The 22,539-nt window shown below is 46.5% G+C and overlaps 1 protein-coding gene across 4 annotated transcripts in view; it reads left to right on the top strand.

The window, feature by feature from the left end:
- The window catches only part of FAM193A (family with sequence similarity 193 member A), a 144,454-nt gene that overhangs the window by 18,830 nt on the left and 103,085 nt on the right, over positions 1-22,539 (top strand). For 3 of the 4 annotated variants that reach the window (XM_017863155.1, XM_017863153.1, XM_017863156.1), the window contains exons 2-4: positions 10,759-10,895; positions 11,854-12,021; positions 16,473-16,707. In XM_017863155.1, coding sequence (XP_017718644.1) covers positions 10,759-10,895; positions 11,854-12,021; positions 16,473-16,707 — 540 coding nt within the window. The remainder of the gene's footprint in view (positions 1-10,758; positions 10,896-11,853; positions 12,022-16,472; positions 16,708-22,539) is intronic. The other variant, XM_017863154.1, reaches the window with a different exon arrangement.

The raw sequence follows: 22,539 nt of genomic DNA, 5'->3' as shown, positions 1-22,539 counted from the left end.
TAGTTTTTGTCTTTAAGGAAAGTTGCCCATTTTATATTAAATGTTGTGACATAAAGTTGTTCAGAATATTTATTATCTTCTTAATTTCCATAGAATCCATAGTGATTGCTTCCCTCTTCTTTTTATTCCTGATACCAGTTTTTTGAGTTTTGTCTTTTTTCCCCTAAGACTGGCTAGATAATTTAACTGATCTTTTCAAAGAACCATGTTTTGTTTTAATTGCTTTTCATTTTCTTTTTTGTTAATTTTGCTCTTTATTAATTTCATTCCTCTTATTATTTATTTATTTATTTATTTATTTATTTATTATTTTTTTTTTTTTGTGTAGACAGAGTCTGGCATTCTGTCCGGCCCAGGCTGGAGGCGGTGGCGGATCTCAGCTCACTGCAAGCTCCGCCTCCCAGGTTCACCGCCCATTCTCTCGCTCCGCTCCCAGTAGCTGACTACAGGCGGCCCGCCTGCGTCGCCCGGCTAGTTTTTTGTATTCTTTAGTAGAACGGGGTTTTCACCGTATTAGCCAGGATGGTCTCGATTCCTGACCTTGTGATCCGCCCGTCTCGGCTCCCAAAGTGCTGGATTACAGGCTTGAGCCACCGCCCCCCCGCCCGGCCTATTTATTTATTTTAAGAGCAGTCAAACGAAGCAGTGGGAGTCAAGAAGGAACAAAGAAATCTGTAGTGGTTGTGAACAGTTAGTTATCAACAACACTGCATTTGTACCAGCCTGTTTTGGTTTCTTAAGGTGGAAGTTTACATTGTTTTATCTGAGACCTTTCTTCTTTTCTAATGTGTTTAATTCTATACATTTCTTTTAAAATTTGCACCAATCACACAGGATCTATAAATTTCTGTCTAAGCATTCCTTTAGCTGCACCCCCAAATTCTGATATGTAATGGTTTTCATTCTACTCAAAATATTTTATAATTGCCTTTATGATTTGTTCATTGACCCATGTTTTGTTCAGAAGTATGTTTTTATTTTATTTTTTATTGTTTTTTTGAGACGGAGCACCTCTCTGTCACCCGGCTGGAGTGCAGTGGCGCAATGTTGGCTCGCTGCAACCTCTGCCTCCCGGGTTCAAGCAATTCTCCTGCCTCAGTCTCCCAAGTAGCTGATACTACAGGCGTGCGCCACCACGCCCAGCTAATTTTTGTATTTTTTGTAGAGATGGGGTTTCACCATGTTGGCCAGGATGGTCTTGATCTCCTGACCTCGTGATCTGCCCGCCTCGGCCTCCCAAAGTGCTGGGATTACAGGTGCGAGCCACTGTGCTTGGCCTATTTTATTTTTTTAGACAGAGTCTCACTCTGTGCCCAGGCTGGAGTGCAGTGGCGCGATCTCAGTTCACTGCAACCTCTGCCTCCCGGGTTCAAGCAGTTCTCCTGCCTCAGCCTTCTGAGTAGCTGGGATTACACGTGCACGCCACCATGCCCTGCTAATGTTTGTATTTTAATAGAGATGGTGTTGCCTAGCCTGGTCTTGAACTCCTGAGCTTGGGCAGTCTGCCTGCCTCAGCCTCCCAAAGTGCTTGGGTTAAGGCGTGAGCCACCACGCCCAACTGAAACTTCTAAATGTAACTATGGATTGGTATATTTCTTTCAATTTCTACTTTATGTATTTTGAGCTTTGTTGTTAAAGTATTTACCATTTAGCACTGTTATTTCTAATTGTTGAATTAATGCCACCGTTATCATCATCAGCATCATCATCTCCCTCTTTGTTGTTACTGATACTCCTTGTTGTGAAGCAAATTTTGTCTTATACTGAGAGCCACCTAGCCTTTTTTGATTAGTGTGTACAAGGAATATGTCTTCCCAACCTTTCTTTTTAACCTCTTTATCATCTCTTGTAGCTTAGGAGCTCTTGCTTTTTTAAAGACCAGTCTGACCTCTGCTAATAATTGTAGTATTTATACTCTTTCCCTTTAATGTAATTATTGATCTGTTTGGGTTTAAACATACCATCTTGCATTTTTTCTCCTATTTTTCCCATCTGTTATTTGTTACTCTTCTTTTAAATGAATTGAAGTTTTTTGAAATGAGGTCTCACTCTGTCATCCAGGCTGGAGTGCAGTGGCGCGCGATCTCTGCTCACTGCAGGCTCCACCTCCCAGGTTCATGCCATTCTCCCACCTCTCAGCCTCCCGAGTAGCTGGGACTAGAGGCGCCCGCACCATGCCTGGCTAATTTTGTTTTTTGTATTTTTAGTAGAGACGGAGTTTCATTGTGCTAGCCAGGATGATCTCGATCTCCTGACCTCATGATCTGCCCTCCTCAGCCTCCCAAAGGGCTGGGATTACAGGTGTGAGCCACCATGCCCGTCCAATGAATTGAATAATTTAAATGGCTGGGCGTGGTGGCTCTCGCCTGTAACCCTAGCACTTAGGGAGGCTGAGGTAGGCGGATTACCCAAGCTCAGGAGTTCGAGACCAGCCTGAGCAACACGAAGAAACCCCGTCTCTACTAAAATATAAACATTAGCCGGGTGTGGTGGCATGTGCCTGTAATCCCAGCTACTCAGGAGGCTGAGGCAGGAGAATTGCTTGAACCCGGGAGGCGGAGGTTGCAGTGAACTGAGATTGCGCCACTGCACTCGAGCCTGGGCGACAGAGTGAGACTCCATCTCCAAAAAAATTTTTTTTAAAAATGAGTATTTTTTGATCCATGTGTTGGTCAGAAGTATGTTTTATTTTATTTTATTTTATTTTATTTTATTTTATTTTATTTTATTTTATTATTTTTTTGTGACAGAGTCTCACTCTGCGCCCAGGCTGGAGTACAGTAGCGCCATCTTAGCTCCCTGCAGCCTCTGCCTCTCGGGTTCAAGCGATTCTCCTGCCTCAACCTCCTACGTAGCTGGGATTACAGGCACCCATCACTGCATCCAGCGAATTTTTTTATTTTTAGTAGAGGCGGGGTTTCACCATCTTGGCCAGGCTAATCTTGATCTCCTGACCTTGCGATCCACCTGCCTCGCCCTCCCAAAGTGCTAGAATGACAGGTGTGAGCCACCGCATCCGGCCTATGAATATTTTAAATTATTTCATTTTGTCTCCTGTTGACCTTACTACCTATATTTCTTTTTCTTTGTTTTATAATTTTTTATTTTTATTTTTATTTTTTTATTTTTTATTTTTTTTTGAGACAGAGTCTCGCTCTGTCACCCAGGCTGGAGTGCAGTGGCCGGATCTCAGCTCACTACAAGCTCCGCCTCCCAGGTTCACGCCATTCTCCTGCCTCAGCCTCCCGAGTAGCTGGGACTACAGGCGCCCGCCACCTCGCCTGGCTAGTTTTTTGTATTTTTTAGTAGAGACGGGGTTTCACCGTGTTCACCAGGATGGTCTCGATCTCCTGACCTCGTGATCCACCCGCCTCAGCCTCCCAAAGTGCTGGGATTACAGGCGTGAGCCACCGCGCCCGGCCTGTTTTATAATTTTTTAGCTATGGCTTCCACTTTTCAGCCTCTACTCTCAAAGAATAGTATACCACTTCACATATAGTGTAAGTACCTCACAGTAGTACACTTGGAGCACCACCATTTCTGGTGCTAATGTAGTCGTGTATTTTTCTTACATGTATTATACACTTCAGCATACATTGTGGTGGGGTTTTTTTTCCCCTTGCTTTAAATAGCTAATTATCTTTTTAAAAAGACCTTATAAATAAGTTCTTGACCCACATCTTTATCATGTGTGGTGGTCTCCATTCCTTTGTGTAGATTCACTTTTCATTTGGTATTATTTTTTCTCCATCTCAAGAACTGCCTTTAACATTTCCTGTAGGCCAAGGAAGCTTCTGTTTGAAAGCTTTTATTTTGCCTTTGTTTTAAAAAGATATTTCTGTTTGGAATTTGAGGTTGTTGGTCATTTCTTTCCTGGCCTCCCCAGTTTGTGAGGAGAAACATGTTGTCATCCTTATCTTTGCTCCTGCATATGTAAGGTGGTGACTCGTTCCTCTGCTTCTGAGATTTGCACTTTATCACTGGTTTTCAGCAGTTTGACGGTGACGGGCCTCTGTGCTTTGCTTTGTGTTTAGTGTGCTTTGGGTTAATTGAACTTGTAGTGAGTGTGGGCTTATGTGTGTGAGTTTATAGTTTCATCAAATTTAGAAATATTTCAAGTATTTCTTCACATAGTCCTCTTTTTTTCTGGGATGTTAGACATCTTGAGTTTGTCCTACAAATGCTTTGTCCATTTTTTCAGTCTTTTCTGTGCTTCATTTTGGATTAATTAATTAATTAATTAATTTCGAGACAGAGTCTTGCTCTGTTGCCCAGGCTGGAGTGCAATGGTATGATCTCGGCTCACTACAACCTCCGCCTCCTGGGTTCAAGTGATTCTCCTGCCTCAGCCTCCCAGGTAGCTGTGATTACAGGTGCCTGCCACCATGTCCGGCTTTTTTTTTTTTTTTTTTTCCGAGATGAAGTTTCACTCTTGTTGCCCAGGTTGGAGTGCAATGGTGTGATCTCGGCTCACTGCAACCTCTGCCTCCCGGGTTCAAGTGATTCTCCTGCCTCAGCCTCCTGAGTAGCTGGGATTACAGGCATGTGCCACAATGCCCAGCTAATTTTGTATTTTTAGTAGGGACAGGGTTTTTCCATGTTGGTCAGGCTGACTTCGAACTCCTGACCTCAGGTAATCCGCCCACCCTCGTCCTCCCAAAGTGCTGGGATTACAGGTGTGCGCTACCATGCCTGGCCAATTTTTGTATTTTTTAGTAGAGGTGGGGTTTCACCGTGTTGGTCAGACTGGTCTCGAACTCCTGACCTCAGGTGATCCACCCACCTTGGCCTCCCAAAGTGCTGGGATTATAGGCGTGAGACACCGTGCCTGGCCTGGATTATTTTTATTGCCTGTGTTCAGGTTTATTGGTGTTCTGATCTGCTTAATCTGCCAAGTCTATTTAGTGTATTTTTTTCTTTTATATCTTATTTCTCAGCTTTGGAAGTTTCATTTTATTTATTTATTTATTGACATCTTCAGTTTCTCTTCCCATCGTGTTTATTTTTCCTCTGTTTCTTGAACATATGGAGTTTCTTTATAATTGCCAATTTTAGATTCTTGACTGTTAGTTGTATCTTCTCTGTTTTTGGGGGGATCTGTTTCTTTTTTCCTTTTTTATTTTTTTGAGATGGAGTCCTCGCTCTGTCACCCAGGCTGGAGTGCAGTGGTGCGATCTCGGCTCACTGTAACCTCTGCCTCCTGGGTTCAAATGGTTCTCCTGCTTCAGCCTCCTCAGTAGCTGGGATTACAGGCATGTGCCACTCTGCCCAGCTAATTTTTGTGTTTTTAGTAGAGATGGGGTTTCATCATGTTGGCCAGGCTGCTCTCAAACTCCTGACCTCAGGTGATCTGCCTGCCTCTGCCTCCCAAAGTGCTGGGATTATAGGCGTGAGCCACCATGCCTGGCCTGGGGAATTTGTCTCCCTCCCTCCCTCCCTTCCTCTCTTTCTCTCTCTCTTTCTCTCTCTCTCTCTTTTTTGAGATAGTGTCTCTCTCTGTCACCCAGGCTGGAGTACAATGGCACGATCTAGCAATGGCACGATCTAGTCTCACCGCAACCTCCCCTTCCTCGGTTCAAACGATTCTCCTGCCTCAGCCTCTCGAGTGGCTGGGATTGCAGGCTTGTGCCTCCATGCCTGGCCAAATTTTGTATTTTTAGTAGAGACGGGATTTTGTCATCTTGGTCAGGCTGGTCTCGATCTCCTGACCTCAAGTGATCCACTCACCTCATCCTCTGAAAGTGCTGGGATTACAAGCATGAGCCACCACACCTGGCCTGGGGGATGTTTGTATAGATTGGCTTTTCCTCCTTCTTAAGAGTCATTGTCCTGCTTTTGGTTTTGTTTCTGGATGCTGGACATTGTGAATTTTACATTGTTAATAGTTGGATTTTGTTATTTTTCTTTTAAATTGTGTTAGACTTGGGTGAAACATGACTGAGGTTAAATCTGTATATAGTTAGTGCTATAATGGGACACATTTAAGGATTTAATATGTAGTCATTATGTACCCTATTTTAAGACTTACCTTCATCTCGTCTCCAGGAAATGTTACTTTCAAGTTCTTGATTGCTCTTCTGAGTGTACTGCATTCCAGCCATCATCATAGGTGCTGATGTACCATAGTGAGCGAGTAGATAGGTTCTGGCCCTCATGAACTGACTTTCCAGTGTTGAAGACAGATAAAAAAACAAGAACGCGAGTAGAACACCAGGATTTCAGATAGCAGTTTAATAGGGATTAACTGGGATGTTTAGGTTGATGGGGAAGCCAGAGCTCAGGAGATGGGCACTGCACCCATAGTCACAACAAGCACGTGTTTAACATAAAGAATAATTAACAAGTGGTGGGATGCGGTGGCTCACGCCTGTAATCAGCACCTTGGGAGGCTGAGGCAGGTGGATCACCTGAGGTTAGGAGTTGGGAGACCAGCCTGGCCAACGTGGTGAAACCCCCGTCTCTAGTAAAAATACAGAAATTAGCCAGTCGTGGTGGTGGGCTCCCATAATCCCAGCTACTTGGGGCTGAGACAGGAGAATCGTTTGAACCCAGGAGGCGGAGGCTGCAGTGAGTCGAGATCACAGCATTGCACTTCAGCCTGGGCAAGAAGAGTGCAACTCAAAGTAATTAACAAGTAGCAAGAGGTCAGCCACCCAGATCTGTAAAGTGAACGCTGAAGAGTATGGCCAGGGCAGATTGAGGGAGCAGCCACTAACGGGAGCTTAGGGAGGGGACTCGAGAAAGGAACAAACTTGGAAGAGGCCCTGACATGGAGGGAGTATTGTTATGCCCCACTGGGTAGCAGAGAGGCTCCCTGAGGTCCTGTGGGCTGGGACTGAGTGCTGGAGAGTGCTCGTGTCTCAGTCCCCTGCACACCACTGACGAGGAGCTGCCTCGGGGTAAGAGCAAGATGAGAAAAGCACAGGAACCTGGAGGGAGACCCCTTCTTCAGTGTCCCTGTAGTGCCTTCCACCCACACGACCACACATTGTACCTACCTGCTGGCAGAGGAGAAATGTTTATAAGGTGCAGCTCCTTCCTTGTAAGTGTGGTGAAGAAGGCTGGATTTGGAGTTGAGAGGCAAAAAAATCAGTTGGCTCAACCAGCCTCCCTGAGTAGGTGATCTTTTTGCTAAGGCCTACCTAATGGGACAGCACTCTACAGTCTACCAGAAGCCATTCAGAGGCTCATGGGCTTAAGGGTACAAGTCAAAGGGAACAAGGGCAGTGACTTAAAAGCAGAACTTTGACCTGAGCAACCTTGAAAGCTGTGGTAAGAAATACAGTGTTGCTCCTCTGTGTTAACAGAGGAGTGATACAGTGTTTGCTCCTAAGGAGAACAGAGGTTTTATGTTGGGAGCTCTGTGATCTCACTCTGCTGCTGCCTGGAGAATGGATGATTAGCAGGTACATGTGGAAATAGGTGTGCCACTAGAGAGCGGCAGTGCAGCTGTGCAGGCAAGAGGTAGGTGATGATGGCTTAGACTGGGTTAGAAGCAGTGGAGGAAGAATGGGTGGATTGTGGAGGTATTTAGGATTGAGGTGGAGTGGACAACTTTGCTGTTAGATGGCTGTGGGATGGAGGAGACTGTGAACCTTACTTGTTGAAGGGAACGGACCCGCTTAGGAAACAGCCTCCTCTACCACTGCCGTCTCCTTGTCCTACCATGCCTCATCAATCAGAACTCCATGGCCTTCCAGCCACTTTTGGTATGGGAGTAGCCTCATTTTCAGGTACTCAGGTCCAGTCTACATAAAAACCTAAATGTGGCTGAGCGTGTTGGCTCACGCCTATAATCACAGCACTTTTGGAAACGAAGGCAGGTGGATCACTTGAGCTCAGAAGTTTAAGACCAACCTGATCAACATAGTGAAACCCTGTGTCTACCAAAAATGCAAAAAGTTAGCCAGGCATGGTGGCGCACGCCTATGGTCCCAGCTACTCAGGAGGCTGAGGTGAGACGATTGCTTGAGCGTGGGAGGTCGAGGTTGCAGTGAGCCGAGATTGCACCACTGCACTCCAGCCTGGGTGATAGAGCGAGACCCTGTCTCCCAAAAAAAACCAAAAACAAAAGAAACCTAAATGTCTCATCTAATTAATCCAAAGCCTCTTTCCCTCAAGTTAAGTGGTGGCAGGAGTCCCCACGGGCAGAGGGCAGTGGTGTATGTCCTGCCTCCTTATGCCTGCCCTGTTCCTCCAGGATGGAGAAGGGGCTCTGGAGTGGAGACTTGGGGGTCTTTGTTCTCTTCTGGGTTGTCTCGGGTTCTTTTTGGCCCACTAGCACTAGGTCTATGGTCCTAATGGGTGGCCCAGTGGTTGCTGGCTCTTTCTTAGGGGAGGCTGCTGTAATGTGCTCAGGCTGCTGCAACAAAATACCACGGGCTGGGCTGCTTATAAACAGCGGACATTTATATCTTATAGTCTGGAGGGCTGGAAGGTCTAAGATCAAGGTGCTGGCAGATTGGTGCCTGGGAAAGGCTGAGCTTTGGTTCATAGCTGGTGCCCTCACTGTCCTCATGCGGTGGAAGGATGTGACAGCTCTCCGGGGCCTCCTTTATAAAAGGACATTAATCCCATTCACGAAGACGCCGTCCTCATGACCTAATCACTTCCTAAAGTCCCCACTTCCTGATACATTGCCTTAGGGGTTAAAATTTCAACTTATGAACAGGGGCGGGCGGGAGCACAAACATTCAGAACAGAGCAAAACATTCAGACCTTTGGCACTTCTGAGACCTCGGTAGGGACTTAATGCTGGACTGTCTGGTTGAGTCACTGTGTGGCACAACCAGCCTGCCCCTCTCCGCCTACCACTGCCATCCCGCACTCTGCCCCCCTTCCCTCATGGTGTAATTCTGGGGTCAGCTTCCCAGCAGGACCTGTTTGGGGTGGGATTCTTTCAGGATGACACAAGCTCTTGCCCTTCTGTGTGCTGGTGGCAGCTGAGCTAGGTCCCCTGCTGTCTTAATCCTCTGCCCACTTAGCAATGCTCAGGCTTTTCTGCTGCAGGGTCTTTTCTGCAAGGCCTGCACCAGTGTCTTTGTGTCCCAACTCCACAGCACCCACCACAGGCCCTTAGGAGTTTCCTTGTGCTTGGCTCAGCAGCAGACTGTGGTGGTGCAAGCCTCTGAACAGACCTGGCCAAGTCCAGCCCAGGGTGAACCCCCGGCTCCTTGCTGTACGCCACCACCTGTCTCTCTGAGGGCTTGTCTCAGTGGCTTCATGCTTGATTGGGGGAGGGGTTGGTAAGGAGAGCACACTTTTGCTTGTGGGAAGCAGAGTGGGAATAGTGCAATACTCATGACTTAGGTGAATTCCTTTCTGGAAGTCTCTCTTGTGACTGTGATTCTCTTCCTCAGGCTGTGGGGATCAGGGGGACGCAATGATGATGGAGCTGGCAGCCCCTATCGTGAGCCTGGGGAAGCCTTTCTAGCACCCTGCATCACCCTGTGGGCACCCTCAGCTCTGAGACCTGAGCCCCTTTTCCCAAGGAGCAGAGTCCTTCTCAGGACCTGTTCTAGAAGAAGCCCCGGTGCCAGATGGGTGGGTGATTGAGCAGGAGGAGGAACCTAAGGTTATGTTGTGTTTCTCTAGTTGTTGTTGGTGAAATCTTTTCGGTGCTTACTGTTGGGCATGGGACATAGGAAGGTCTTTGCCCAGTGTTCTCTTTTTTTTTGAGACAAAGTCTCGCTCTGTTTCTCAGGCTGGAGTGCAGTGACGCGATCTTGGCTCACTGCAACCTCTGCCTCCCAGGTTCAAGCGATTCTCCTGCCTCAGCCTCCTGAGTAGTTGAGATTACAGGCGTGCACTACCACGCCTGGCTGATTTTTATATTAGAAGAGATGGGTTTCACCACATGGGTCAGGCTGGTCTTGAACTCCTGACCTCAGGTGATCCACCTGCCTTGGCCTCCCAAAGTGCTGGGATTACAGGCGTGAGCCATCGTGCCCGGCCAAGTGTTCTCTTAAGCCTCCTTGTTCCTCAGTCAGAACAGGCAGTGCAGGCTATGGTATTCCCCAGGACGGAGAGGCCTCTGCCCCAGCTGCTTGATGCTAGGCTCAGAGAGGCCACTAGGTTTCTACCAAGTGCTGTCTCAGGCGACCATGGGCACCAGAGGTGCCCACTGAAGTGATCATCATGTGTGCTGATTAGGACACTGGGAGTAAAACTGTTCGTTTTTAAATTTAATATCAATTGATTTTTATACTTTAAAAAAAATTTTAAATAGAGACGAGGTCTTGCTATGTTACCCAGGCTGGTCTCAAACGTCTGGGCTCTTCAAGTGGTCCTCCCATCTTGGCTTCCCAAAGTGGTGGGATTACAGGTGTGAACCACCATGCCCAGCTGAATTGTTTCCTTTTTGTGTGCATGTGTCTGTGTGACAGTGTCTCTGTCACCCAGGCAGAAGTGCCGTGGGGGATGATCACGGCTCACTATAGCCTCAACTTCTCAGGCTCAAATGACCCTCACGCCTCAGCCTCCTGGGTAGCTGGGACTACAGGCAGGCTCCGACACGCCCGGCCTATTTTTTGTATTTCTTGTAGCAGTGGTGTTTCACCGTGTTGCCCAATGATCCATCCACCTTAGACTCCCAAAGTGCTGAGATTACAAATGTGAGCCACTGCATCCAGCCAAGATAGTTTCTTTTCAATGTCTAGGTTTTACAGTTTTGTAAAAGGCATTTTCCTGAGCAGTTAATAAAAAATTGATGCCTTGAACATTTTAACATAACTGGTCTATTCTGTTCTCTTTTTAAAGCAGAGCCAAGATTTTCTTCTTCACTCCTCGCTTGGTGGCTCCCAGCCGGAGGCCGGCAGTGGTGGGAGGCTCGCTCTGGGTGCACAGACGCTGCCTTCGGACACCGCATGCTCGTGCGAGGCCTGCAGTGAGCGCAGGTATGTGACGTGTGTGCCACGTTGCTCACACCTGTCCACAGTGACGTGCAGACCTGCATATTGCAGCTGGACCGAGAAACTGGGCTAATGTGACAGACAGCAACAAGAGTAAAGGCGATTGCTTCGCTATTGTGAGAAAGATCCAGATGAGTAAGACAAAAACTCCCGCTCTTGAGGAACTGGCACTAGGAAGCATCCTCACAACAAGAGGGGGAGTCCTTAAATAATCAGAATCTAAGAGCAGCCTTAGTGAATGAGAGGAATGATGGGGGTGGGCCTGACTGGCTGCCGCTGAGTGGCTGAGGGGAGAGCCCAGGAGCTCGTCTTTTTTTTTTGAGATGAGGTCTGGCTCTGTCCTCCAGGCTGGAGGGCAGTGGCGTAATCTCGGCTCACCACAACCTCCGCCTTCCAGGCTCAAGTGATTCTCCCACTTCAGTCTCAGTATCTGGGACTACAGGTGCGCACCACCATGTGGAGCTAATTTTTGTGTATTTTGTAGAGATGGGGCTTTGTCATGTTGCCCAGGCTGGTCTCAAACTCCTGGACTCAAACAATTAGTCCGTCTTCACCTCCCAAAGTGCTGGGATTACTGGGAGCAGATCTAAAAATGCTCTGTGCTCTGGCTCAGGAAGGAATGCATGTAGCCAAGTGGGGGCCAAAGGGTGGGGGCAAGGCTGCCCATTAGGTACCTTGGAGGTGAAGGCCAGATCAGCAGTGGGGATGTGGGTACCCTTATTATGGACAGTAGCCGCAGATGCTCCTGTCATCTGTGCAGTGGCTAAGCTCTTAACGCAGAGTGCACCCTGGGAGCTGTGCTGGGGATGCCATCACCCTGATTGCCAGCTCCTGGGAGCTGGGCAAGGTACAAGAGTCTGGGAGGTCCTCTGAGGACAGTGTGCTAGGTCAGGAAGGGCAGCAGATTGTGGTGAGTTTCTAACCTTCCTGTGTTGTCTCACAGAGAAATTTCGGCAGAGGCGGACCGGGAACCTCAGCAGCTGCAGAACTACTGGTCAGAAGTGCGCTACACGGTGCGCTGCATCTACCGCCAGGCAGGGACGCCGCTGGCAGATGACCAGGACCAGTCTCTGGTGCCTGACAAGGAGGGAGTAAAGGAGCTCGTGGATCGGTACATACCACCCCTTCCTGTTGTGGCCCTGTGCAAACCCCTGCCCTGCCTGCTGCGCTTGGAGCCACTCCTTTCAGGATGGGCTTTCCTTACAGTGCTCAGCTGGGCTTGCTCAGCCTTTGGTGCCTGTAGAGTCTGCAGCAGATGGACTGGCAAAAGCGAACCCCCTAGGCCAGACATCTTGAATTTTTCTGATTCCGATGAAACGCTATTGCCTGAGTAATTACACAAGAAATGTTTCTGTCACTTGTTTGTGTGAAGACTGATGATAATACCTGCCTTTCTGAGTCCCCCTGTGCCAGGGATGATGCAGAGTACTTTTACAAGCACTCTTGCCTTTATCAACCCAAGGAGAAAGGCAGAGTTAGCCCATTTACGAAGTGAGAAAATGGGGCTCTGTGAGGTTGGGTAGCTCGTGTATGTGCCTAGACACATACACGTCTAGACTCGGCCGAGACAGCCGAGGCATGCCTGGCTGTGTGGCTGTTTGTCTTGATGCCGCAGCCATTCTTCAGCAGATACCTTATGCTCAGTAACCACACAGAATTTGAGGTGGCCATAATTTTTTTTATTCCTTATAGTTTTTTTTTTTTTTTTTTTTTTTTTTTTTTTTTTTTGAGACGGAGTCTTGCTCTGTCACCCAGGCTGGAGGGCAATGGTGTGATCTCAGCTCACTGCAACCCCCGCCTCCTAGGTTCAAGCTATTCTCATGTCTCAGCCTCCCGAGTAACTGGGATTACAGGTGCCCACCACCGTGCCCAGCTCATTTTTGTATTTTAATAGAGACTGGGTTTCGCCATGTTGGTCAGGTTGGTCTCAAACGTAATCCACCTGCTTTGACCTCCCAAAGTGCTGGAATTACAGGCGTGAGCCACTGTGCCCAGCGACGTAACGTATTTTTATGTTTTTTGAAATGTTTCAAATGAAAGCAACAGATTTGAGATGGCCATTTCGTGGGTTGATTCTCATTTGGGTTTCTTTCTCACATTTTGAATGCATCACATTTGGGAGAGGTTTTTTTTTTTTTTTTTTCTGCCTCCCCTCAGAGTCTCACTCTGTCGCCCAGGCTGGTGTGCAGTGGTTGTAATCTCAGCTCACTGCAACCTCTGCCGCCTGAGTTCAAGTGATTCTCCTGCCTCAGCCTCCTGAGTAGCTGGGATTACAGGCGCCTGCCATTGCGCCCAGCTAATTTTTGTATTTTTAGTAGAGATGGGATTTCACCATCTTGGCCAGGCTGGCCTTGAACTCCTGACCTTGTGATTCACCCACCTCGGCCTCCCAAAGTGTTGGGATTACAGGCGTGAGCCACCGTGCCCAGCCGGGAGTTTTACAAAGTGATGTTTGCTGTGCAGTAGATTTTATCCTGGAGGCAAGGATAGTGATTAGCCGTAGATTAGGTTAACTCATTGAATTCAGCCAAGTATGTTCAGGGTTTGACCTGTGAACCACCGGTATTGCAAGAGGTCCTTCTCTGTGGTATGTGCTTTTATTAGAAGTTAGGTTTCCAGCCAAGCATGGTGGCTCACATCTGTAATCCCAGCACTTTGGGAGGATTTCTTGGGCCCAACAGTTCAAGACTAGCCTGGGCAACATAGTGACTTGTCTCTACACAAAATAAAAAAATTAGCCAGGTGTAATGAAGCACACTTGTGGCCTCAGTTGCTTGGGAGGCTGAGGCACGAGGAGCTCTCAAGCTCAGGAGTTCAATGCTGCAGTGAGCTAGGATTGCTCCACTGCACTCCAGCCTGGGCAACAGAGTAAAACCCTGTCTCCAAAAACAAAAACAAAGAAACAACAAAGGAAGTTAAGTTTCCTAATGAGTATTAGGAAAAAATGTATAACCTTCACATCAAACCTATGACTTCACAGATTATTAACGTTGCAACTTTAGTACCTTAGAGTAGCAGCCAGTGTGTGGTTGATGTGCTAGTATCTGTTGGATGTGTGTGTGAGTTAGCGAATGAGCTTCCATAGCGCCTTCAGCATATCACTGTCTCCTTTTTTTTTTTTGAGACGGAGTCTCACTCTGTCACCCAGGCTGGAGTGCAGTGGCGCAATCTTGGCTCACTGCAAACTCCGCCTCCTGGGTTCACGCCATTCTCCTGCCTCAGCCTCCTGAGTAGCCGGGACTACAGGCACCCGCCACCACGCCAGCTGATTTTTTGTATTTTTAGTAGAGATGGGGTTTCACCGTGTTAGCCAGGATGGTCTCGATCTCACCTCACAAAGTGCTGGGATTACAGGCGTGAGCCACCACGCCCAGCCTTGCTGCCTCCTTTTTTTTTTTTTTTTTTTTGAGACGGGGTCTCACTCTGTCACCCAGGCTGGAGTGCAGTGGCTCCATCTCGGCTCACTGCAAGCTCCGCCTCCCAGGTTCATGCCATTCTCCTGCCTCAGCCTTCCGAGTAGCTGGGACTACAGGCGCCTGCCACCACGCCCGGCTAATTTTTTGTATTTTTAGTAGAGATGGGGTTTCACCGCGTTAGCTAGGATGATCTTGATCTCCTGACCTCGTGATCCACCCGCCTCAGCCTCCCAAAGTGCTGGGATTACAGGCGTGAGCCACCGCGCCCGGCATGCCTCCTTTTTATATAACTTAAAAAAAATCTGTTTGCGAAATTATCACGTGGTTATTTCCTTAAATTTATAAAATACAGAAATAGACCCAAAAAAATAAAATAAATAAATAAAAGGGATATAAGTCCGACATGCTTAGAGAACAGTGACGTGGGTGTCCAGTCTGCTTCTGAGTTTGGTTGTCTCTGTCAAAATTTGACTCTTCTGTGGCTTTCTTCTAGCAGATGAAATGCATTCTGTTTCAGAGGACAGTTTTTTATACTAGTAGTTGAAATTAAAATTGTCATACTCAAAAAAATTAATGTCTATCTGAAATGTACTAACCATAATAGGAATCCCATCCATCTACACTATTTTTTAATCCACATTTTCCTTAAGACTTCACGTGTTCCATTGCAAGATTTTACTTGGCACTTGTCTTTTACAGCCTAGCTAGGTAGTATGGCAATTTAAAAATAGAACAGGTGACAACTTTCTTTTCTTTTGACATAATATGGTATGTAGAAGGTGAAAGGATTTACTATGTAAAATCCAGGAGCTGTAGCTTAATACATTTTACAACTCATTTTTATTAGAGTGATGAACTCAAACTGGTTTATCCTGGTGATGGGTTGTGGATGAATTGTTGTTACTACATCAGTGGTTTTAGGTTTCCATCTAGAGGCTCCTGGATTAAAATACAATTAAATTTAACCATAGCAATGCCAGTACTGTAGAATAAGTTTTAAGATGTGGATTATCATACACGTATTTGTGTCAATAAAAAAAATCGATTGTCCCAAAGTTTGGAGGGAAATTCATGAAAATGTTCATTGCATTTGTGGCTTAGTCATGGGACATGTATTATTTTTTTCCTACTCTTCAGCCTACAAATTTTTTTTTTTTTTTTTTTTTTTTTTGAGACAGAGTCTCATTCTGTCGCCCAGGCTGGAGTGCAGTGGCGCTAGCTATCTCGGCTCACTGCAAGCTCCGCCTCCTGGGTTCACACCATTCTCCTGCCTCAGCTTCCTGAGTAACTGGGACTACAGGTGCCCGCCACGACGCCCGACTAATTTTTTGGTTTTTTTGTTTTGTTTTGTTTTGTTTTCAGTAGAGACAGGATTTCACCATGTTGGCCAGGATGGTCTTGATCTCCTGACCTCATGATCCGCCCTCCTTGGCCTCCCGAAGTGCTGGGATTATAGGTGTGAGCCTCTGCGCCCAGCCTTCAGCCTACAGATTTTATTTTACACACCTTTATTGCTTTTTTGGTGGGATAATTTTTAAAAAAGGATAAACCGTGTCTAAAGTTTCCTCTTTTGATAAGCCTGTTACAAACCCGTTTGGATTGTACACTGAGCCTGTAGAAAGAAGGAAAGAGCAGGCTGCCCCAGATCTGCAGCCAGGTGGCACCTCTACTGGGATCAGTGGTTTTTACTTGTTAACATATAAGCCTTTAAAGGAGTTAGTTGTCCCCAGCCTCGTGTCTGAGTGTGTTTGTCTGGGGCCAGCTGCTGAGAGGTGGTAGCATGCTCTTCCAGCTGTGTGAGTTCATGCAACTCACCCAACCTGTGTGGGCCAGAATGTCCCATCTGTAAAGCAGGCACTGAACCTACACGCAGCAAACAATTAGTGCATGTGCATGAACTGTGCCATACAGAGGAAGCTCAATAACTGTCACTTTTCCTGTTAGCTCACTGGTGACACTCTGTGCTGCGGATTCTCCATCTGTTAGGTGGGGTGATTGTGCCTCTCACAGGGGGTTATGAGGAAGATGACTGTGTGATCATCCACAGGTGGTCACCTGTTGAAGGACTTCAGAAGAGATGCTCACTGACATCACAGCACCCACGGGCCCTGGTAGGCAGGTCCTGGTGACTCTCTTCTCTGTGCAGGCTCTGTGAGAGGGACCCCTACCAGCTGTACCAGCGTCTGGAACAGCAAGCTCGAGAGTACGTGCTGGAGATGAAGGTCCGCCTGCTCCGGCAGCTGTCAGCTGCGGCCAAGGTGAAGGCACCATCTGGCCTGCAGGGTCCACCGCAAGCGCACCAGTTCATCTCCCTCCTGCTTGAGGAGTACGGCGCCCTCTGCCAAGCCGCACGCTCCATCAGCACCTTCCTTGGCACTCTGGTAAGAGAGAAAACGTGTGTTTTTCTTTCTGTTTGGATGAACCGAAGAGAAGCATGTGGCAAGAGGAAGCTTCTCATGCTTGTATGCCGACCTCGCTGTCACACCCCCACACACTGTCATAGGCCCCTCTCCTCTGTGGGAGAGGACCTGTTTCCTCTCCTGTTTGTCTTTCCTCTGGACTTTGCCACTGGATAAGAGCATTGGGTGGATTGATAACCAGGTGTCACCTCACGGAAGTACCTTTTGGAGGACCGTGAGGCCCAGGGAACGAGGCATGGGGGAGTTTGAGGGGAGCACCTGTATGTGCCTTTATAAGGAGACAGAGAAATCTCCAGTGTCCTACCTAGGTTGTTCATTCTTTTGTTGCTGTAGACAGAGCTGTTATTAGGTGAAATGCCCATGAAGAGCGTGAAGGCTGTAGAGAACAGCTTGTTTACAGCCCAGTGGCGTTCATTCATTCATGCATGCATGCATGCATGCATTCACCCAATAAGCCAGCACTGAGTTAAGGATCTGCTTGCAGTCTCAAGACAGGCCCTGTCCCCATCCTTGCCAATGGGGATCTGGCAGTCCTAACAAAAGAGACACACAGATGGGTCTGGCCCTCTCAAAAGAGGAATCACCATATTGGGTGGAAGGCGCATGGTACAGAAGTATGGTTACAGGTAGGCTGTGGTCAATTCTCAACAGCCTCAGTGCCCCCACAGTTTGGAAGGAGACCATGCGTTCCAGAGATAAGCCCTCAAAGCTTCCTTGACTCTTACTATTCATCTGTGGAGTTTTTCATCGTCACTTAAACTTTAGTATTAAATAATACTTATATGTATTTGGGTGGTAGTTTTAGGTGCTTTCTTTCTTTAAAGAAAGAAAGGAATTTATTTCTTATGGTTAAGAAGGCTGAGAAGTCCAAATTTGAGGGGCCACATCTGGTGAGAGCCTTCTTGCAGGTGGAGACTTGGACTCTGAAGAGTCCAGAGGTGGTACAGGGCATCACATGGCGAGAGGGCTGAGCATCTAGTTTTGGGTGCTTTCTTAGTGGCAAAACTACATTTTGAAACAAATACAGTAAGCACTGGCATTGGTCTTTATCTCATTCTCAAGTTGATGGACCCTCTTGGAAAAATTTACATATAGCCTGGGCATGGTGGCTCATACCTGTAATCCTCGGATTTTGGGAAGCCAAAAGTGGGAGGATCGCTTGAGCCCAGGAACTTGAGACCAACCTGGGCAACATGGGGAGACCCCATCTATACCAAAAAAATTTAAAATTAAATTAACCAGGAGTGATGATGCGTGCTACTCAAGAGGCTGTGAGGCAAGAGGATCATTTGAGCTCAGGGTTGAGGCTGTGGTGAGCCAGTGCACTCCAGCCTGGGCAAGAGAGTGAGACCCTATCTCAAAAAGAAAAGAAAAAATTACATACATACAATTGTAAGTCATTTCAGGGGGTTCACAGACTTCCTCAAGCTTCACTGCACCAAGCCATGGGGAGGTATCTATTCTGAGAAGAGGCAGCGAGGTGAAAGGGTAGGGTGAGGGGTGGGGGCGGGGTGGGGGGTCAGTTATCCTGTTTCAAGGTCTGAGTCCACTGGGTAGTGCCACCAGGCTTCCTTCTGGTACCTCTTCCTTCCTCTGGCATCTCTCGCAGCACTGCCTCCCCATCTCCACCTGAGAGTCTGCCCACCCTTCAGAGGTTCAAATCTAGAGCCTCTCCTCTGTCTTTTACAAGAACATTGCCTCAGGTTAAGAAGGATGCTGTCCAGCCCACCTAAACCTGGTGCCCAGAGAGACTCTGGTAGTGAAGAGAGCTGCTGCTGCTCTCCAGAAAGTGCTGGGGAGGTCTGTGCCTCCTCAGATAGTTACCGTAGGACACTGTTTTGTGAAGCTGACAAAAATTAATTTGATTATTAGAGCAAATTCCTAGCAGTTTACATAGAAATAATTTCTTGTGGCTTGAGGCCGGGTGCAGTGGCTCATACCTGTAATCCCAGCACTTTGGGAGTTCGAAGCGGGCAGATCACCTGAGGTCAGGAGTTCGAGACCAGCCTGGCCAATATGATGAAACCCCATCTCTACTAAAAATACAAAAATTAGCCTGGCATGGTGGCGGGCACCTGTAGTCCCAGCTACTTGGGAGGCTGAGGCAGGAGAATCGATTGAACCAGGGAGGCAGAGGTTGCATTGAGCCAAGATCGTGCCACTGCACTCCAGTCGGGGTGACAGAGCGAGACTATCTCACACACACAACAAAACAAAACAAAACAAAAAAAGAAAAAGAATTCCTTGTGGCTTGAAAAAAATGCACATACTCTGAAGCTGTTTGATCAGTGTCTTTTTTCACTTCCTTTACACATAGAAATATCCACATTGATTTCTAGGGGTCCAGCAGACTAGATAGCCTTAACTATTCCTTCCTCCAAGGGAAACAACTGAATTTACTAGATAATTAAAAAATAAGCCTGGCATGGTAGCTTATGGCTGTAATCCCAGTATTTTGGGAGGCCGAGGTGGTTGGATCACCTGAGGTCAGGAGCTAGAGACCAGCCTGGCCAACATGATGAAACCCCGTCTCCACTAAAAATACAAAAAATTAGCGAGGCATGGTGGCACGCGCCTATAATCCCAGCTACTCGGGAGGCTAAGGCAGGAGAATCGCTTGAACCTGGGAGGTGGAGGTTGCAGTGAGCCGAGAATGTGCCACTGCACTCCAGCCTGGGCAACAAGAGCAAAACTCTCTCTCAAAACAAAGATGAAATGTTTTAAAGTGTATAACTGAGATGGCATGAAAGGGAATAAGTCGTAGTGGTGAAAAACCAGTTGAAAGTTGGAATCCTGAGAAATATATGGGCTTGAAAGTCAGCATTTGCTGCAGGGATTTCTTCTGATCCTGGTAGACAAGATACAACCTAGCCCAGGATGGGGTCTGCACATAATGCCGGGACTGTAAGTGACGACACCCTCAGTAAGGTTGAAGTGGAAACTCCGGACACCGAAAGGGACAGCAGGGATCTGCAGCTCTCATGTCCTCGGGGTGGGGGTGCGGGGAGTATAACTTCCCAGAGACTTGGCAGCTATCAACCAGCTGCCACATGAGCTGGAGTCTGAATAAATGTTGGTGTAGTATGAAACAGCCCAAACCTGGAAGTTACTTTACAGTGGTCCAAGATTGCTGGTAAAGTCAGGCAGCATGCAGATCACCTCCGGAAGTCTTCAATCTGACCTCAGAGAATTCAAATAGATAAAATCCCCCCAAATGAGCAGCTCACAGTAAAAAAAAGTCATAAAACACAAGGTTCATGACAACACATTTGAAAGCCAGCAGAAGCAATAGAATCACATAACAAAGACATTTAAATGTTCAAAAAAGAATATAGAGTAACTATGTTAACTGTGCTTAAAGAAACTTTGTAAAAGTTTGAAATTGGGAGTTAAGGATTAATACTCTAAAAAATGATCATTCAGATTTGAAAAAACTAAAACTAGAAACAAAAACATAATTTTCTGGAAAAGCTTAATGGATAGATGAAACAAACAGCTGAAAAGAGAACTGGTGAGTTGCAAGAAGGAAGTGCAGGAATTCTATAGACTGTAACTCAAAGAAACAAAGAGATGGGCCACGGAAGAGAGGTTGAGACCTGAAGGATGCGGTGAAGATGTCTAGCCACCAGTAATCACAGTCCCCAAAGAGAAGCAGAATAAGGGTGGAGATGATAGCTGAGAAATTCTCAGAATTACTGAAAAATACTAGTGTTCAGCAAGGAAGCTTATCAGATTTCCCAAATAAGATGTTGAAAAAGCCTTCTCTGGATATAGGATAGTGACAGCTACAGAACATCAAAGAAAAAGTGATCTCAAACACAAAATACAGGACTTCGTTGAAAATGGTCTGCGAGATGTTGTAATGTAGAATTGTGGATTCTGGGTGGAGACTACAGTGAATCGCTATGTACTCCTTACCCAGATCCACAGTTAATCAGCATTTTGCCACTCTGACTTCATTATGCCTTCTTTTTCTTCCACTTTCTCTTCCACCCTCTTTTTGATGCAGTATTTTAATATGGGTTCCAGACAATGTGCCTTTTTGTCTTAGAATATTCCAATAAGTGTCTCTAAAAATAGTCATCCATTATCTTACATAGCCACAGTTCCATTGTCACATCCATGAAGACTGACAGTAATTTCTTATCGACTAATGCCAGCCAATCTCTTTTTATGGTTGGGTTATTCCAGTCAGAACCCAAAAATCTTCACAAATTTATAGCCACATTATTACACTGCCATCCAGTGATCTATGCAGCACCAGCTTAAGATAAACTCAGTGTCTCAGTGCAGTAATTCTCAACAGTTTTGGACTCAGGCTCCTTTATACTTAAAAATTTAGGACCCCGAAGTGTGCTTTTTTGTGCAGACTTATATCAGTACTTGCTGTATTGAAATTCAAACTGAGAAATTTTTTAAATGCTTATTGTCATTTTAAAAATGTAAGCTCTCATTAGATTACATAAATTGCATATTTAACATATATTAGAGAATGTAACAAACAATACACTTTTACATTAGATAATGTAACATAAACTAGGCATGTAAAAATAACTGTTTTCCAGAATAAAACATTGTTGCCCAGGCTGGAATGCAATGGTGTGATCTTGGCTCACTGAAACCTCTGCCTCCCGGGTTCAAGTGATTCTCCTGCCTTAGCCTCCCAAGTAGCTGGGATTACAGGTGCCCACCACCACACCTGGCTAATTTTTTTGTATTTTTTTTAGTAGAGACGGGATTTCACCATGTTGGCCAGTCTGGTCTCGAACTCCTGACCTCAGGTGATCTGCATGCCTTGGACTCCCAAAGTGCTAGAATTACAGGCATGAGCCACCGTGCCCGGCCAACATATTTCTTAAGAGTGGGTCACTCAAACGCTTCTTCAGATCTCTCTGTAGAAGCAGTGGGAGCTTCATCTTCTACATTCAGTCTGTTGTCATAGGTTGTCTGGTTGAAGTTACTGAAAAAAATTCAACTTTTTACAGATACGTAGTTGGAAAAAGGAAGAATTTTTTTTTTTTTTTTTTTTTTTTGAGACGGAGTCTCGCTCCGTCTGAGGTCAGGAGCTAGAGACCAGCCTGGCCAACATGATGAAACCCCATCTCCACTAAAAATACAAAAAATTAGCCAGGCATGGTGGCACGCGCCTATAATCCCAGCTACTCGGGAGGCTAAGGCTATAATAGTGAAGTCTAAATTTTCATCCACAAATAAGAAATATCTCAAATATGCCGTTATTTCTGTCTGTTGTAGGAACTACATTCTAAACATCTTGTCTTCCTTCTTCCAAACTCCCAAGCCTATTTTTTTGTAGTGGGAAGCAAGAACAGTCTGCAAAGCCTGCCCTTAGGTCACTGAGAAGCCTTTCTGCCTGTAGCTCAGGAGTTCTTCCATAGGCCTCACCTCTCGTAGGAGCTGTGACAACATATCCTGCAAAGCCCATGCCTGCGTGCCCCAGTCCGGTTATTTGAGCCCCTCTATGCTGGTTCTACACCTGTCGATAGGGCATGGCAGGGCAGTACCAAATTCACAGGGAGCTTACTGGAGGCATTAAATTCAACGGTGAGGACAGTGCCTGGCCATTCTAGACACTCAGGTGTTAGCATGTGTTACTTAAGTAAACTCCAAGTTGATTTCAGGTTGTGAAGTGAGTCTGATATCTGTTTGTCTTGCATGCCTCACCTAGAGGTGTAATTTTAGATTTTATTAAAAATGCTGAACATCTTTATAAATCAGTCTTCACCCAGTGACCACTAGCAACTGGCCCAGAAAGCCAGATTTGTGATTCCACTC

The sequence above is a fragment of the Rhinopithecus bieti genome, unplaced genomic scaffold (assembly GCF_001698545.2).
Source record: "Rhinopithecus bieti isolate Rb0 unplaced genomic scaffold, ASM169854v2 scaffold_68244, whole genome shotgun sequence".
Taxonomy (NCBI): domain Eukaryota; kingdom Metazoa; phylum Chordata; class Mammalia; order Primates; family Cercopithecidae; genus Rhinopithecus; species Rhinopithecus bieti.
The sequence above is the reverse complement of the archived record's forward strand: the minus strand, read 5'-3'. Positions and strand labels throughout refer to the sequence as shown.